Below are 15150 nucleotides of genomic sequence, written 5' to 3' on the forward strand. Positions count from 1 at the left end.
TTACGTATATCCTAAAAAAAATAATGTCCCCACGTATTTTTAAACCTAAAGGAGCACATTTACTCATTAATTTATTTATGTAAAAACATTTTTATGAAATTTTCTAGTCTGATGAACATCATTTTTAAGAAGTGTCCTGATATGATATTTTAAATTATTTTTATTAGTTTAAAAAAACAGGGTCGTTTATAAAAAATTTAATTGTTAACTTTATTGTTTAAATATTAAAAAATTTTAAAATCGAATAAAAATTGTAAGCTCCAATCTAATTTACCCAGAATAATATGGTAAGAAACAAGAAATAAAAGGAAGGTTGTGTCCTACTCATGAATACCTTTTCTACTGAAGAATTATGGTCCGACATTTATTTGCCAGTAGAAAAGGCAGTTTTCGCGAGACGCAATAATTTCATATTTTGTTTGGACCATCATAATCATGCCTTTTTTTATTATACTTTATCACGAGGTTTTATAAATATCAGGGGAATGAAATGATTTTTGTCTGATTTGTGGTGACACCCGCAAAAATTCTTCCATTTGGTGAAAAAATAACTGATTTTTTAAAATTTCCAGCATAATGCTCCTGAGGATTGTTTCGACCATCCAAGTTTCAAAATATTTTTTTAGAGAGCACTTTGTAAGTTACTTATATGAAATTTGGTAAATAAAATGGAAAAAGCACAAATTAAACTTTCAAAGGGGTTGTTTTTTACGAGGAATGTTTAGAACAACTCTTTTTTAGGCAGTTGTTTGGCTGATTTGTAGCAACTCGAAAAAGTCAATCTCAGCTTAGATCTATTCAAAAAATTTGATATTCGATCGCCTATTGTCCAGAAGTCGAATTAATTTTTTACACCACTGATTAGTTGCGGTAATAATTCAGAAAAATTTCACAGGTGTTTTAGCATCAACTGGAAGATTTCTAGGGTAGTCCCAAACCAAATAGTCAGCTTAACTTTGCACTTGGCTCTAGGTTTTGTTGTGTGTGACAATCCAATATTTGACAACTCCTAACGAAGCAGACAATTCCTAAAGAAGTGGACATCCGAAGGTCCCAGAATCTGAAGGTCCCATAATCCGAAGGTCCCAGAATCCGAATTGGTTCACATCGTCTTTGGAAGCTGGGCTGACACACGAAGCGCAACATGTCGCGACCACCCTCGCACTGCCAGTATTACACCTTGGACGCACCAAGTATAGCGTTGTCCATGGACCGAGAGCTCGTACTCACTGCTGCAGGTTTTTGGTGGGGGACCTTGACCGAGTGACGTTCACCAGCGGGCCCAGTCGCACTCTACCTGTACGTCTCTTGGTTCGTCTATTGGGACCGCTCCATCTCTCTCCCTCTCTCTTTCTCACTCCACCTTTGATGACCTGCCGGTCTGTCCGTCTATCCGCGGGGCCTCCGCGACGGCGAGGTGGGATGGGATCGAGTCGCGGTGGAAGGAGCACTAAGCCTACGCAGTTTCAACCTGGGGCCCAGCTTTTATTAGTTCTTCGGCGCTCGGCGGAGAACGTGCGTGCCGAGTATACCTCGAGCGATCGGTTGCCGCTGCAACCCGAGAGTTACCAGTGCCACCGGCACAAGTCCCGCGATCGGTCACCGACCGTACCTCTCGATCGGTTCTCCAATCAGTTCTCCGATCAGTTTTTCTTCACCCATCAGTTTATTTTTTTCTGGTGAGTTTCTTTTCCACCAATCAAGATCTTCCGGTGGCAAGTGTCGCGGGTGACGTCGACTGGGACGTTTCGACGGGAATCGTTCCGGGTCGATTGCAGTGCAAGGGTCTGGTTAAGGGTGACCGGTTTCGTTACCTTTGATCCCGGTCAGCATGGCGCTTCGGTTCCAGGAGATCGGCCGACCGGCTTGTTTGCGGGTATAGTGACAGTTGTTGAACGCGAGTGCTCCATACCAGCATTTCTTATTTTTCCTACTGCTCCTCTTCTTCTTCTTCCGTTTCTTCGCGCAGGGACACGAAGACCACCGGCGATCGAAATGCCGCGATACCAGTGAAGGTAAATTCCCTGATTGATGTAGATCGATTCCCAGTTCAATTCCTAGAAGGGAATCGAAGCAAGTGCCTCTTTAAAAAAAACCCAGTTCGTGCCATCAACACATCCGGTACTTTGCACATCCGGATATTCTCGTACCATCAGGTACTCCCAAGACTTCAAGGATTTTTAGTGATTCTTTTGGTACTGCTGGTACCTGATGGTACCAAAACTTGAGAAGACTTCGAGAAACATACTTTGCCAATTAGGAACCCCAAGGTATCTAAATTTGAGAAGTCTTCAAGAACAATATTGAGCTGGGGCAGCCGGCCGGTGACGTGTGATTAATTCGTCGAGTGTTAGACGGATGGTAATCAGGAGCAAAGCGTGCGACGATGCGTTTACAGCTGATTATAGCACGCAACTTGCAGCTCGCATTCAACGGCCGGCGGAACCAGAATTCTTGAAAGCCTCTTATTAACTGAGAGATCAATTAACTCACGTTAACGGACACTTTAATCACCCTGGGATCCTCCTCCACCTCTCTCGACAGTTAACGTTTAATTTAACTCGACGGCCGTGGGACCATTCGCACCTCACGTTCGATAATCCGAATACCCACAAGCAACTACCACCGAAAAAACACTTATTCACGGCTTGTACTCAATTAGCTAGTGTAAAAAGTACCTGATTGTCCAAACGTATAATACCCGAATCTTTTTCTCGCTTCTTTTTTTGTGTGCAAGGATACAGAGAGAGATGAGAGAAATTACAGTTAATGAAGCTAGAAAGGGGATTTGATGCTGCAAATTTTAATGGAGACGAAGTTAATTATTCTACGTTGACATCTTGCCTTCGTGACTTCAGAGGACTTTACAGTTCGTGTGGTTTCAGTGAGGTTGAGTGAATACGTGATTAAAAGTGCTTTTAAAGTTTTTGAGTGCCTTCAGGACTTAATGTGACTCCAGTGACTCCAGGTGACCTCAAAGTTCAAAACAAGATTTGAATGATAATTACTCTGAGCTAGGGAGATAATAGTACGAATACGAAATCAAATTTACGTTTTTAATTCTAATTTGCTTTTTTTTATTCAAGTCTTAAATTGTAAACAATTTTTTTTTTTTCGGTAATTGTAATTTGGGTTTTGCTAGATTCACATTTTTTACTTGGACTTAATTTGGAAAATTAAAGTCGCGGAATTCAAAAATATTGGAAAATTAAGCATTCTTGACAGTTTATAATATTAATAAAGTTGAAAAATCTTAATCGAAAATTGTCGGGATTATAAAATATAGGATACAAAAAAATTCCCAAATTTTAAAATTTTCGGAACTGGAAAACATATTGGATTAATCGTCCTGAAATTTCGGGATGAGGAACTTCCTAAATACGATTCACTACTCTTATTTGATTTAAATGTTTTTTATTTTAATATTTATTTATTCTACAAAAATTCTTTAATTCTATAGATTCGTGAATTTAAATTTGAATTATTCGGGCGTCCTTCAAAGATACCGGGATGCATAAGAAATTCTGAAAATTAATACCTGACAATGTGAAATTCCGGAGAAAAAAAATGATTGAAATAGAAAATTGACGTATATTTTATAATTCCGAAAATTTACGTAGGGAATATTATTATTCAGGAATTTTCCAATTCGGTATTATTAAAAACTTCGGGGAAATTTATTGTTCGAAAAATGTCAAATTCGGGAATATTATAAAAAGTCGGAAATTTTAGGGAATTTTGAATTGAAACAAAGTTGATAATTTTCTTAATTTTCTTTTTGAACATTTTTTTGTGTTTCGATCATTTTACTTTTCGAGATTTTTCTGACGTCCTTTCCAGTTAACGGGACGGCTGTGAATTCCCGAAAAAGAAAACTTTCGACAATGTGAAATTTCTGGAAAAAAATGTTTGACGTCAACAATTCCTTCACTCATAACATCCCGCAATTTCAAAAAAAGGAAATAAAAAATTCCCAAATAATACAATTTTTGAACAGTTTATAATATTGCGCAATTTAAAATTTCCCAAATACTAAAATTCCTAATTTTAAAATATTACTACAAAAAAAACACATTTTTTTAAAAGTTTATTTTCGGGAATTTCATACCTTTGGATATTTTATAATTCCAAATTTTTTCTTAGGGAAAATTATTATTCGAGAGTTTTCAAAATCGTTATTATTATAAGGTTTTGGGAATTTTGTTATTTGAGAATTTTCAAATTCGATAATATTATAAAGTGCCGGAAATCTTAGAGAATTAAAAATTTAAAGCAATTTTATAATTTTCTCAATTTTCATTTTGCCATATTTTATTTTTCGGGAATTTTAGATTACCGAGAAAACTTACAAAATAGAAAATTCTTGAAACGATAAAATACCGGAATTTAAAAATCTCGTATTTGAAAATTCCAGAACAATACAGTTTCCGATTAATTTATAATAATACCGAATTAAAAAAATCAGAAATAATAAAATTCTCGAATTTTTAAAATGACAAAATTTTAATGTCCCGACAGAAATTGCTTATATTATAGAATACCCGTTACTGTAAATTTATCTAAACGATAAAATTCCACAATTCAAACTGTTAAAAAATTGTTTTTATAAATATTCATTATTCATTAAGAATACAGTATTGAAACATTCTAACAATAATTTTTCAAACAATGTTCTTTAATCAAAATATTGAATTTTATTAGTTTATTTTTAGCAGATAAATAATAATATATATTTAAAAAAACTTTTTTTATTAGTTTCAATTCGGGAATTTTTAGAACGACTGAAAAGTCGCGAAAAAAAATTTCTGACGCTATAAAATTATTTTTAATAAATTAATGAAATATATTTATAAAGAAAATATTAATTGTTTAAATTCGAGAATTTAATAATTCGGGAAACTTTTCAATTCGGTAATATTATAAATTGCTCGGGAATTTTCCAATTCGGGAATAATATAATCTTTCAGGATCTTTTTAAAACGGAAATATTATAAAATAGTCAGGGATTTTCAATTTCGGGAATTTTATTAATTGGAAGTCTTAGTGCTGTGAATGTTATTTTTTGGGATTTTTCATTCGTCCCGAAATTTGTAGTTTTGGATATCTTATAATTCCTGAATTTTTCGTCGGGAATATTGTTACTTGTGAATTTTCAATTTCGGTAATATTATAAATTGCCGGGAATTAAAAAATTTGGAAATTTTAAATTGAAGGAAATTTGATAGAAAGAAAATGCCTGAAGTGATGAAAAAAATTCTTAGTTAATAAATAAAATTGATTAAGAAAACGATATTTTTATTAGTTTCAATTTAGAATTTTGGGGACGTAAAAAAAATCCCGAAAGATAAAAGTTCCGACACTGTAAAAGTTCCGAATTGGAAAATGCCTAAAAAATTAGTATTTCTGAATTGAATTATTCCCGAACAGATTATAATATTACCAAATCGGAAAATTCACAAAAATAAAAATTCCCGAATTCAAACAATCAAAGATTTTTGCTCAAAATATTTGGTAATTGTATTTTTCATAAATATTATAGTAATATTATAAGCATTTGAGCATTTTCCGATTCGGGAATACAACGAACTATGAGGAATTTCATTATTCAGGAATTTTTCAATACAGTGATATTATAAACTATTCAGGAATTTTCCATTTCAAAAATATAATTATTCGGGCATTTCAGAGTGTGAGGAATTTTATTCTTCGCGATTTTTTAGTGGTCCCGAATTTTCTGGTTTTAAATATTTTATAATTCGGAAATTTTCTGCCGGAAATATTACAATTCTCTTATTTTTAATTCCGATAATAATATAAATTACGGGGAATTAAAATTTTTGAAAGTTTTAAATCGATAGAAATTTTTTTATTTTACTGTTTGGATTTTTACTTTTTTTGATTTTTGGTCTTCCTTTCAAGATATTAGAACTCCTGAAATATAAAAATCGTGAATTAAAAAATTTTCGAATAATACATATAATTTCGAAACAGTTTATGATATTATTAAATTTCTAAATGCCCAGCAAAAAATTTCCGAATTGTAAAATATTAATTACTGTAAAATTCCCGAAACTACTCTTTAAAAAATTATTTCTCAATAAATATTATCTGTTCATTAAGGATGCAATAATAAAATTTCTAAACAATACTTACAAATACAATTTCTTTGATTAAGATACTAATTTTTTCTATTATATTTTTAACAAATAAATAATATCGAAAAAAATAATGATTCTGTCTATTCAATTCAAGATTTTTACTGTGAAAGACTTTATAATTTGAAAATCAATTGTAGGAAAATTTGCAATTCGGTAATATTAGAAACTATTCAGAAATTTTATTATTTGATAGTTCTCCAATTCTGGATTTTTATATTTTTCCCGAATTTTACAGTTTTGGTAATTAAGATCAATAATTAATCAAATGTTTCAAATTAATTGATTAATTCAATAATTCAAATACTTATTCAAATGAAAATGACTTTTTAAAATCTATTAATTATTTGTACTCAAAATATGTAATTAAACCCTACCTAGTTCAGAGAAACGTTATTTAAAGTTTGAACTTTTGATTTCATATTATTTTATCAAGGTTTTGGAAAAGTGAGAAAACCTCATATAAATCACCAACTTATACAGTGTATTTTTTGCAAATTTTAAGATTTTACTTTATAATTTTCAGTTTTTCTTTAAATTGCATACCAATCTTAGTGTCTTGCGAAAAGATTATTTCTACAAATATTTATTTAGAAATAGTAGCAAGAACTGTAAACAAACTACTTTAATTCTTAAATTTAATATTATAAAAAATTTAATATAGTCTAAAATCAAGTTAAATTATAAAACTGGTTTAGACTTTAGATTCTTTTCACGATATTCAGGTGATTTTATTTCATTTCCTATGACCTTGAGTCACTGGATCACTTCTTTTAACTCTTAACGAGTTTTTAAGTGTTCAAACTTTGAAGAAATATTCATGTTTTTTTCTTCGGATTTTACACTCTATAAGCCGAAAAAGATTTGAACTCTTCTCAATATTTTTTTTATTGTTGAAGATTAAAAATAATCACTGGGATTTCATTCAGGGATTTCAATGCTCGAGATGATTGGAAGTAATTTAAACGACCGCAGAGACTTAATTTCATAAAATTCATCGAGTTGTTTAGACAATCTTTGACAGCAAGATTACATTTTGTATTTTATCATTATTTGCGGTATATAATTTCGCAAAATTTTAAACGATTCTTCTAATGTATAGGATTTCTCGAATCTAATAGAGCCACTGAAGTAAATAAATTATTCTTAACAGCACAAACGGGATATTCCAACATTATGTTAGTTTTTTATGTAACTTTGTAACCACGTTCAGGAAAAAAGTTGTTAAATAATAACTTTTCAACTTTGTTGCGCAATCTCATAACCATACATTCGTCAGCAACAAGACTTGAATATTTTTTTCTAGAATCAGGAAACTGCAATTTATACTAGTTTTGCATGCAGCGCAACGGTTCACTTAAAACAAGCTATTCAAAGAAAACGGTCTACGTGCGATTACTATTTCATTTATTTTTCATAGCCTTCCTTGCTCATAACTTGAGGCAAACAAATAACTAAAATTAGTCTTATGAGAATATCTAAAATTGTTTCTGCATCACAATCAATTTAGATTAGCTTCTACCATTATTTTCATTCGAATTTATTTCATCTGAACTTAAGATTTTATCTCATAAAATATTACCTAAGGTAAATTAAAATAAGCAATTATACCGGAAAGAGATTTTCTTTGAGTAGAAAACGAAAGATCTAAATACCTCAGGAGCATATCTAAATCGCCTTTTAATTTAACTTTAGCTATTTTGCTTGGAAACGTAGTTTAGATTATAGCGAAACAGAAGCTATTCAAGTAGCAGCAAAAAGTTAAATGGAACAAGACAAGAAACAAGAATGAAAAACGATAAAAAAGGGTTTACTCTCGGTGAGGTGAAGCTACTTTGATGGTGTTTATGTTTACCAAATTTTATTAGATAGGCTCATGATTAAATACAAACCGCATTGGGACCGTCAGGGTACAGCGATAAAGTCGAGGAGTTCCCAAAAAGAAATAACGAAGCAAAAACAAGTCCTATCAATTTGCTCGCCTGGCGCGGGCCAGATGGTGGGACCTCGAAAACAAGTCGACACGGATCTTGCATCCACTTTTTTTTTGTCGGTTCACAAAGACACTAAACTGCCTCGTGCGAAAAAACAGGTTGCTTTTATTTATGGTAGTTCTAAAGCCATTTTTCGATTTCTTTGCTCATTTTTGTCTCCTTGCGCTATATTGTCCATTCGATGTAAACATGAAAGTAATTTAAAAGCTAGTCATATTTTGCTAAGGTTCCCTTTGGATTTTTTACCCCTTGAAGAACAAATAAGCGGGTTGACTAACAAAGAATAGATATGGTTGCTGAAGAATTACTTACACCAGATAAGAGTCTTAAAACATTCAAATGTTCCGAATTCTCGTTTTAAACGAGACTTTTTATGTTCTCATTTCAAACCTGAATTCACTAAAGTGCATTAAGCCGTTCCTGCAATGACAACTTTTTAAGATTAGGCTCTTAGGGTCATGTTCGTAAAATCAGATCTTTACGAACTACACACAAAAGTCGAGGCAAGTAAATGACAAAAAAATCAAATTAACTTGTATCTTCAACTCTATAAATTCCAAAAATCGCAAAAATAAAAGAGCAATCAATTATCAAATTCCCCATTAGCCGTCTGAAAGATACCTGAGCGTTCAACTAATGTGATCTGAAACCCACAGCTAATTTTCCAGTTGCCTGAGCAGATGAATCTCGATCGTTTGTCAAAAAGTCTCTTAAATTTATTAAATTTAAGTTTTACATTCAAAGAACGCATGTAATTCGATCAGGCAGGGATGCAATCAGTAACCCTGATAAGGATAATATTGATTCGGGTTCCATAGAAGGATTGTCATAAAGTTCAGAAAGGCGTAAGATATCTTAATGTCATTTTTACGAGGCAGGAGCAAGTCGATGATCCTCTAGGGAACCGCCCTCGCGAATCCGAGCCAAATATGGACTCCAGCGCAGCGTCTTAATCCGGATCATGATCGCGACCATGTGAATTGTCTTATTTAAAACTGGCGTTCCCCCGCTCGAGGCTCTGGACAAATAAAGAGCTTGAGTAACAGCCTCACGCGCATGCGCCTCGAACCCGTGTCGCAGGAAGATGGCCTTGCGAGATGACGTCGAGGTTGACCCCCATTGTCTTCAAGGGCGAGAGACTTGGCCCCTAAATGAAAAAATGCCTGATGCATCTTAATTCGTACAGACCCTTCTCTTGGCACGTGATGCACAATAAACTGATAGTTTTCAATACCCCGGACACGAGGAATTTCGGATTGTTTAAATTAAGGATAGCAAACATTTTCTTGAAGTTACCAGAATAGGTGTACCGCTAAACTTTTTTAACTAATGGAGATAAGTTACCTAACTGGAGAAGATTGATCTACTATTTCCAAGGTCAACCTTTACTCTCTTCAAAAGCCGGATTTAGGAAATTTTCATCGAATAATTTCTAACCCATCTAGCTTTATCAATTAACAAAAAAAAATGTAATGGAAAGTCCAGCTTTTGAGGCGGTTATTGCAAAAGGAAATGTCGATTTTAACCCTCATAATATATCAAAGTTTTTCTGGAAACTAGAAAAAATTAAGTCCGCAGCTTTGCTTGGGTTCCAGGTCGGTGCACACTTGGAGGTTGGTGACGAAGCTAGGTGTGAGTGGGGAGAGTTAAGCGAGGGTGGCAAATTGAGGTATAAGCTAGCGGATCTTAGGTGGGGGCAAGACAGAGCGAAAGGCAGAGTCCACCTGTTATGAGTGGAAGTAAACTAAAGAGACGGAAAGATGCCCGAGGTCCAGCGCTCGGACTCTCTCAGATCGGCCATTGAGGGAGAGGCCTGCTACCCATCCGAAAAAGCCAGTTCGCTACACGTTGCTTCTCCTTCCGGTTTGAAGCCTGCTGAAAGAAGCGTCTCCTTCAATCGAGACGTCCACGTCAAGAGGATCGGTGAGTCCAGTCCAATCGCACCACAAAACCTTGTGTGAAAAACGCTGCTTGACTAACGAACCAGTGTCCAGTACATATCATTTCCTGCTTTTTTCATCTCTTAATTTTCTCCTGAAAACAGTTATCTTAGAATCCCCAACAAAGATTTTCTTGGGGATTCACTAGCTCCCAGACCTTACCTTACCTAACACCTTTACCTACTTCCATCTTCTTAGCTACTTCAGCTTTGCCATGCCAACGTAACAAGATCTTTTGGATCAGAGTTCGTGTGTTAAGCAGCGTCACGCTACCAGCTCCACGCGAACTTGACCTAACTCAAACCTAACTTGTCCAAAACTCTGTAACGAGTCAATTTTTATATAACACCAAATAATCAGAACCTGCCGCTACTAACGGCACGATATTGACGATCTGAAACTGTTAGAATCCTAATAAATAACCATTTTATTTCTTCCGAGTGAAATTAATGCAGATCCATTAGGCAAAAATACGTTTCCATAGTGAGGACGTCCTCAATGCGTCTTTAAGATGTCTATTTTACTCTAATTGATGTCTTAAAGAGATCTCATGTGCTAATAATGTGCTTAGAACATCAAACATCTTTGGGACAACAATTGGACACAAATAGACGTCTTCAGAATGATAACGTCTTTTTGCCAACTAAAGATGTTCCTAACACTGTATCAGTATCCTGAAATTTGTTGCGAATAATTCAGTAATATTAATCAAACTTTTTTCTATAACGTGGCTCTTGCCAATTTACATTGTCTTACATTGGCTTTCGTCTTATATGTTGTTTTGTCTTACATGGGGCTCGTACTGGTATTGAAGTGTGTTTTTGTGCAGGACTCATTCCTCTATTACTTTTCATTAATTGTATTAACTCGTAAAACATTTGTTTTTAAATCTTTCCTTCACAAAATTAATAAATAGCTGCCAATCTTCGTAATGAAAACAGATCATCACTAAAAACAAATATGATCTGAAACTTTAACAACCTAAAACCGGAAGTGATATTTAATTGAACATTTGTTATCATTGTCGTCGATTTTTATTCTCTGTGATATTAAACTTTTTCTAGGAAATATCAACAGGGATTATCCAGAATAAGCCAGAAATTATCATTTTTTATGAGTTATGAATTTCCAAGCGACGCGGAAACGTTTTTTTCTTAGTAATTTCAGCGAGAAAGCTGCGTCGTAATCGCCTTTAAATTACGTGTAATCTAGATGCGAAAAAATTGAGCTTATTAGAGAATTCCTGACATTTGTGGACTCTTGAACCCAACTTCATGTCCCATTTTATATGTTGAATTACAGAAATGGCAGAGCTAATGTCAGCCTCGACGAATCCTGACAAGTGGAGCACTGTAAATGACAAGGGTTTAAAGTCTGAACTGTCATGTTGAAAGGTATATTTAGCAATCCAGATTAGTAGTTTCCTCTATGTTCTCGAATTGAAAAGGTGACAATATTAATAAGTTAGCTATGAAATAAGATATAAGATCGTTTGAAGTAGTTATTAAATTAGATTTCTGTTGAACTTTTACTTTCAGAACAAGACCTTTTTGTATTGAATGAAAATGTCTTTCAACAAGTTTGTGGGAGTTTTTTATTTGCCATTATAAAGAATATTAATTTTGAATATTTTTGAAACTTCCTGATATTAAGAGAACTAGCTGCTTCTCGGGAACAGAATCTACATTCTTATTGACTAAAGCATACAAAAATCAGGAAAACGAACGTCCCGTAGAGACTAGAAAATTAATGGTCAATAAAACGAAGCCGCAGCATTTGTATTACTTTATAGTGATGTCCATCGACTTTACGAGCAGGCCCTTGACAAGTGATAGGTGCATCCATGGTTTGACCAATTTGAAGTCTGCGTTACAAGTATTCAAACGTTATTTTCATTATAATTATTTTGTAAATCTATTAGGTAGACAATTTCTCAAATAAAGTTATTTAAAGTTAGAGTTGATGAGGAAATGGAATCCCAACTTTGCAATTGGAAACAAGATCCAGTCTTTCTTCAGTAACAATAAATCTTACTATGTCGAACGACAGGAAGTTTCTTCTTCGCGCTGACGAGGCTGAATATCAACGTCAGGAATGATCAACGGCGCCATTGTCCAGTCCACTCTTTGTCGAAAGCATCTTGGCCGTTGATCACAGTTAATTCGGGAAGCTGGCAATCGCCACACGACAAATTAACGACGCGCGAACGTACCACTGTGCGAAAGGAGATAAGTCCTTAAGATTGCTGAAGGCCTTCATTCCGCATTGAGCCAAATCACTAGTCAGCCAAGTCTTCATCATGCAAGGACTAATTCTTTTCTTTAGCTGACTCATTTACCGCGCGGTAACTAGATCGACACATCGAAATATGACCAGGAAAATAAAACATCTACTAGTTTCTTACGTTTTCAAAAAATGAAAGTCATTAGTAACATCGGATAACGCTGAATGATAGTTACTTTATAGAATAGAGTTCTCGGAATTGTCGGGTTCATATCGTTCTCATTGTGAAGGTCGGACGCTTATTGAGTGGGAAGAAAAAAAGAGTAACTCGTGTTCGCAATTTTATTTAATTCCTTGTTGCTAAACGCTCGAGATCTGATAATAACTGAGAACCACGGGGTGGCCATTTATTCTCTACCAGCCCTTGCAGTATTACGATCTTTCAAAGTGGGAGGGCAATGAGGGACTGGCCTGCATCGAGAAGGTATATTCATGCGTTTGCGAACAAAGTCCGCGCGAGAGGCGGAGTTGCGACGCATATTTGCACGCACCATCTTGGTAACGAGTGCAAGCAGTCGTGGCATGCAAACTTAGAAAAAACTACGTGAGGCAGGAATTATTTATGCATCTTTAATTGGAATGTATTGCGAGATCCGTAACTGGGAGCCACCGAGATATGTTTCCTGTGACGAGGATTCTAAAATCTGACAACTGTTAATGAAGATCCTGTCGCTTTTTGCAATGAGTGGTGTACTGCAGTTTTAATTTGAAAAATATAATTTAAACCGGTTAATAAGATACCCTATTGATTAGTGCAGAATCTCGTAAATTCTTCTCATGTGGCCCTGGAAAGTGCACGCCTAGCTCGGGATTTAAAAAATTCCAGGTATTTTTTGTATCAGTCACCCTCGAGGCTTTTACCGACTACAATGCAGTGATAGGGATGTCTGATAGTCGATAGAAAAATCTCCTGGAACCGAGAGTCTACAGGTGGTTGAGTGGAGGACACTAAGTTTACGCAGTATAAGAAAAGTCCACCGGTTTCTTTTCCTGCCCCCTCGCCGAGGAACGATAACTTTACACACGATCACGTGGTAATAAACTAGCGCCGCTTGCGGTGAGCCTGGGAACCATCTTCACGGCTTCGGCTTAGATCCGCGCAACTAGATTCCTTCTCGATAATGTCGGATGTATGGCTCATAACTTCCCCTACTTGTCGCGGCAGCGAGTCAACATTCCCTGCATCCTTCACTTACAAGAGGGCCAAGATTTGCTTGACTTTTTCACCATCTGAAATAGGATGATGTCGGACGCAGCGGGATATTGCGCGCATACGTAAAATCCCTTTATTCAAAGGCAAAATATCGCGACACTTGACTTCAGGATGGTAGAAAAATATTAAAAGAAGCAACTGATGCAGGATGCACCGGTAAGGCTGATTAAGATGTAGATTGTAAAAGAAAGTCTCGCGTGACAAAATTTGCGTAAACAAATTACGCATCAAGTTTTCAAGCTCGTCAAACCAGAAGGCCCCGATTAATGGGTCTTTGATCGTTGTCATCAAACTTCTGATTGGCATAGAAGCTGGGTCGTAAAATCATCGATGTTGATTCAATTACGGAGATATTAGCAGGCATACTATATATAGTTAGGTGCGTGCGGGATGAATTCATGATAGGGAGAAATAAGAAGACGAAGGAAGAGTTACTCAAATCCAGACGTATCATTAGGTTAGATCGTTAGATCTTCACTGATCGTTCCTACTGATCTCGTGAGTAGATCAGTAGAAAAGATCGATAAGACGAACTGTGACTCGGCTTGGTCGATTAACGACGTCATTGAAAATCACGAATTTCAATTAAGGCTGTGATTGACTGTCTCTAGCGAGAAGGGATTAAAAGCTAGCCGTACATCCTCCACAATCGATTGTCTCCGGAATACAATATATCCGATAGAGCGCGAGACCGTTTTGCTAAGGTTATGGATTGTCCTTGTTGCAGAGGCCAGTATTCCCACGTCCCGTGGTGCATTGGCACGTCAGTTAATAATTAACTGGCTGCGAATAGAGTACCGACGTTTAACCAATCCCGTGAGTCGTCGGTACGTTAGGCTGGGTATCTCTGCAGGTACCCTAGGCAGCCGAGAGCAGAGGCAGGTATGTACGTACCGCCGAAGCTAGAATGGCGAAGAGATAGCTCATAAGATAGTCGTTTTAAAATCACGGTCCGTGCGCAAGGGCTTATGAACGATTTATGTTCAATTAAACCGCCTTGCAATCTGACTCTGATGTTCGCTTTGTGAGCTACAAGGTGGGTAGCGCGACCGCGACCGCGGCAGCAGGTGTGCCGAGAATTCGAGGTCGTGTTAAAGATAAGGAAGAAGGGATAAAAGAAGCCAAAGAAATACCGGAAGTAAGTGCAGAAGACGAAAGGTCGCTTCGTGCTTAGGCTTACGCCTCTAAAAATGACGACCAAATGTTGTACCGGTTGAGATCTTACGATTTCCTGTGGAAATTATTCGTTAGTGCAAAAAGACTAATAAATCATTTCATAATACTTAACGTTAAAGATTATGGAGATGAAAGAAAGAATGATTTGTAAAAAAAAGTTTGGGCAAATGTGTTGGGTAATCTTATATTTTATTTCCTAACTATGCTAGTTGAATATAATCTGTTATCTAGTGCATAACAGGCTAATAGTAATGGCCTCTACTCGACAGACGGGTATTCGATATACTCCCTGATACCGACAAGCAAGCCAATATAAATAATAGTAGATTTAGCTGATGCTTTACGAGTCGATAATTGCTGCAAGATGAATGGCTCATCACGGCACTCTC

General features: G+C 35.7%; 1 protein-coding gene across 2 annotated transcripts in view; it reads left to right on the forward strand.

Moving 5' to 3' along the window:
* The first annotated feature begins 1511 nt into the window (after nt 1–1511).
* The window catches only part of LOC117177427, a 214207-nt gene continuing 200568 nt past the window's right edge, over nt 1512–15150 (forward strand). The window contains exons 1-2 of one of the 2 annotated variants that reach the window (XM_033368139.1): nt 1512–2015; nt 9745–10072. In XM_033368139.1, the coding sequence (XP_033224030.1) occupies nt 9910–10072 (163 nt within the window). In that variant the 5' untranslated portion in view covers nt 1512–2015; nt 9745–9909. The remainder of the gene's footprint in view (nt 2016–9744; nt 10073–15150) is intronic. The other variant, XM_033368219.1, reaches the window with a different exon arrangement.

This window comes from Belonocnema kinseyi, chromosome 1, assembly GCF_010883055.1.
Source record: "Belonocnema kinseyi isolate 2016_QV_RU_SX_M_011 chromosome 1, B_treatae_v1, whole genome shotgun sequence".
Lineage (NCBI taxonomy): Eukaryota > Metazoa > Arthropoda > Insecta > Hymenoptera > Cynipidae > Belonocnema > Belonocnema kinseyi.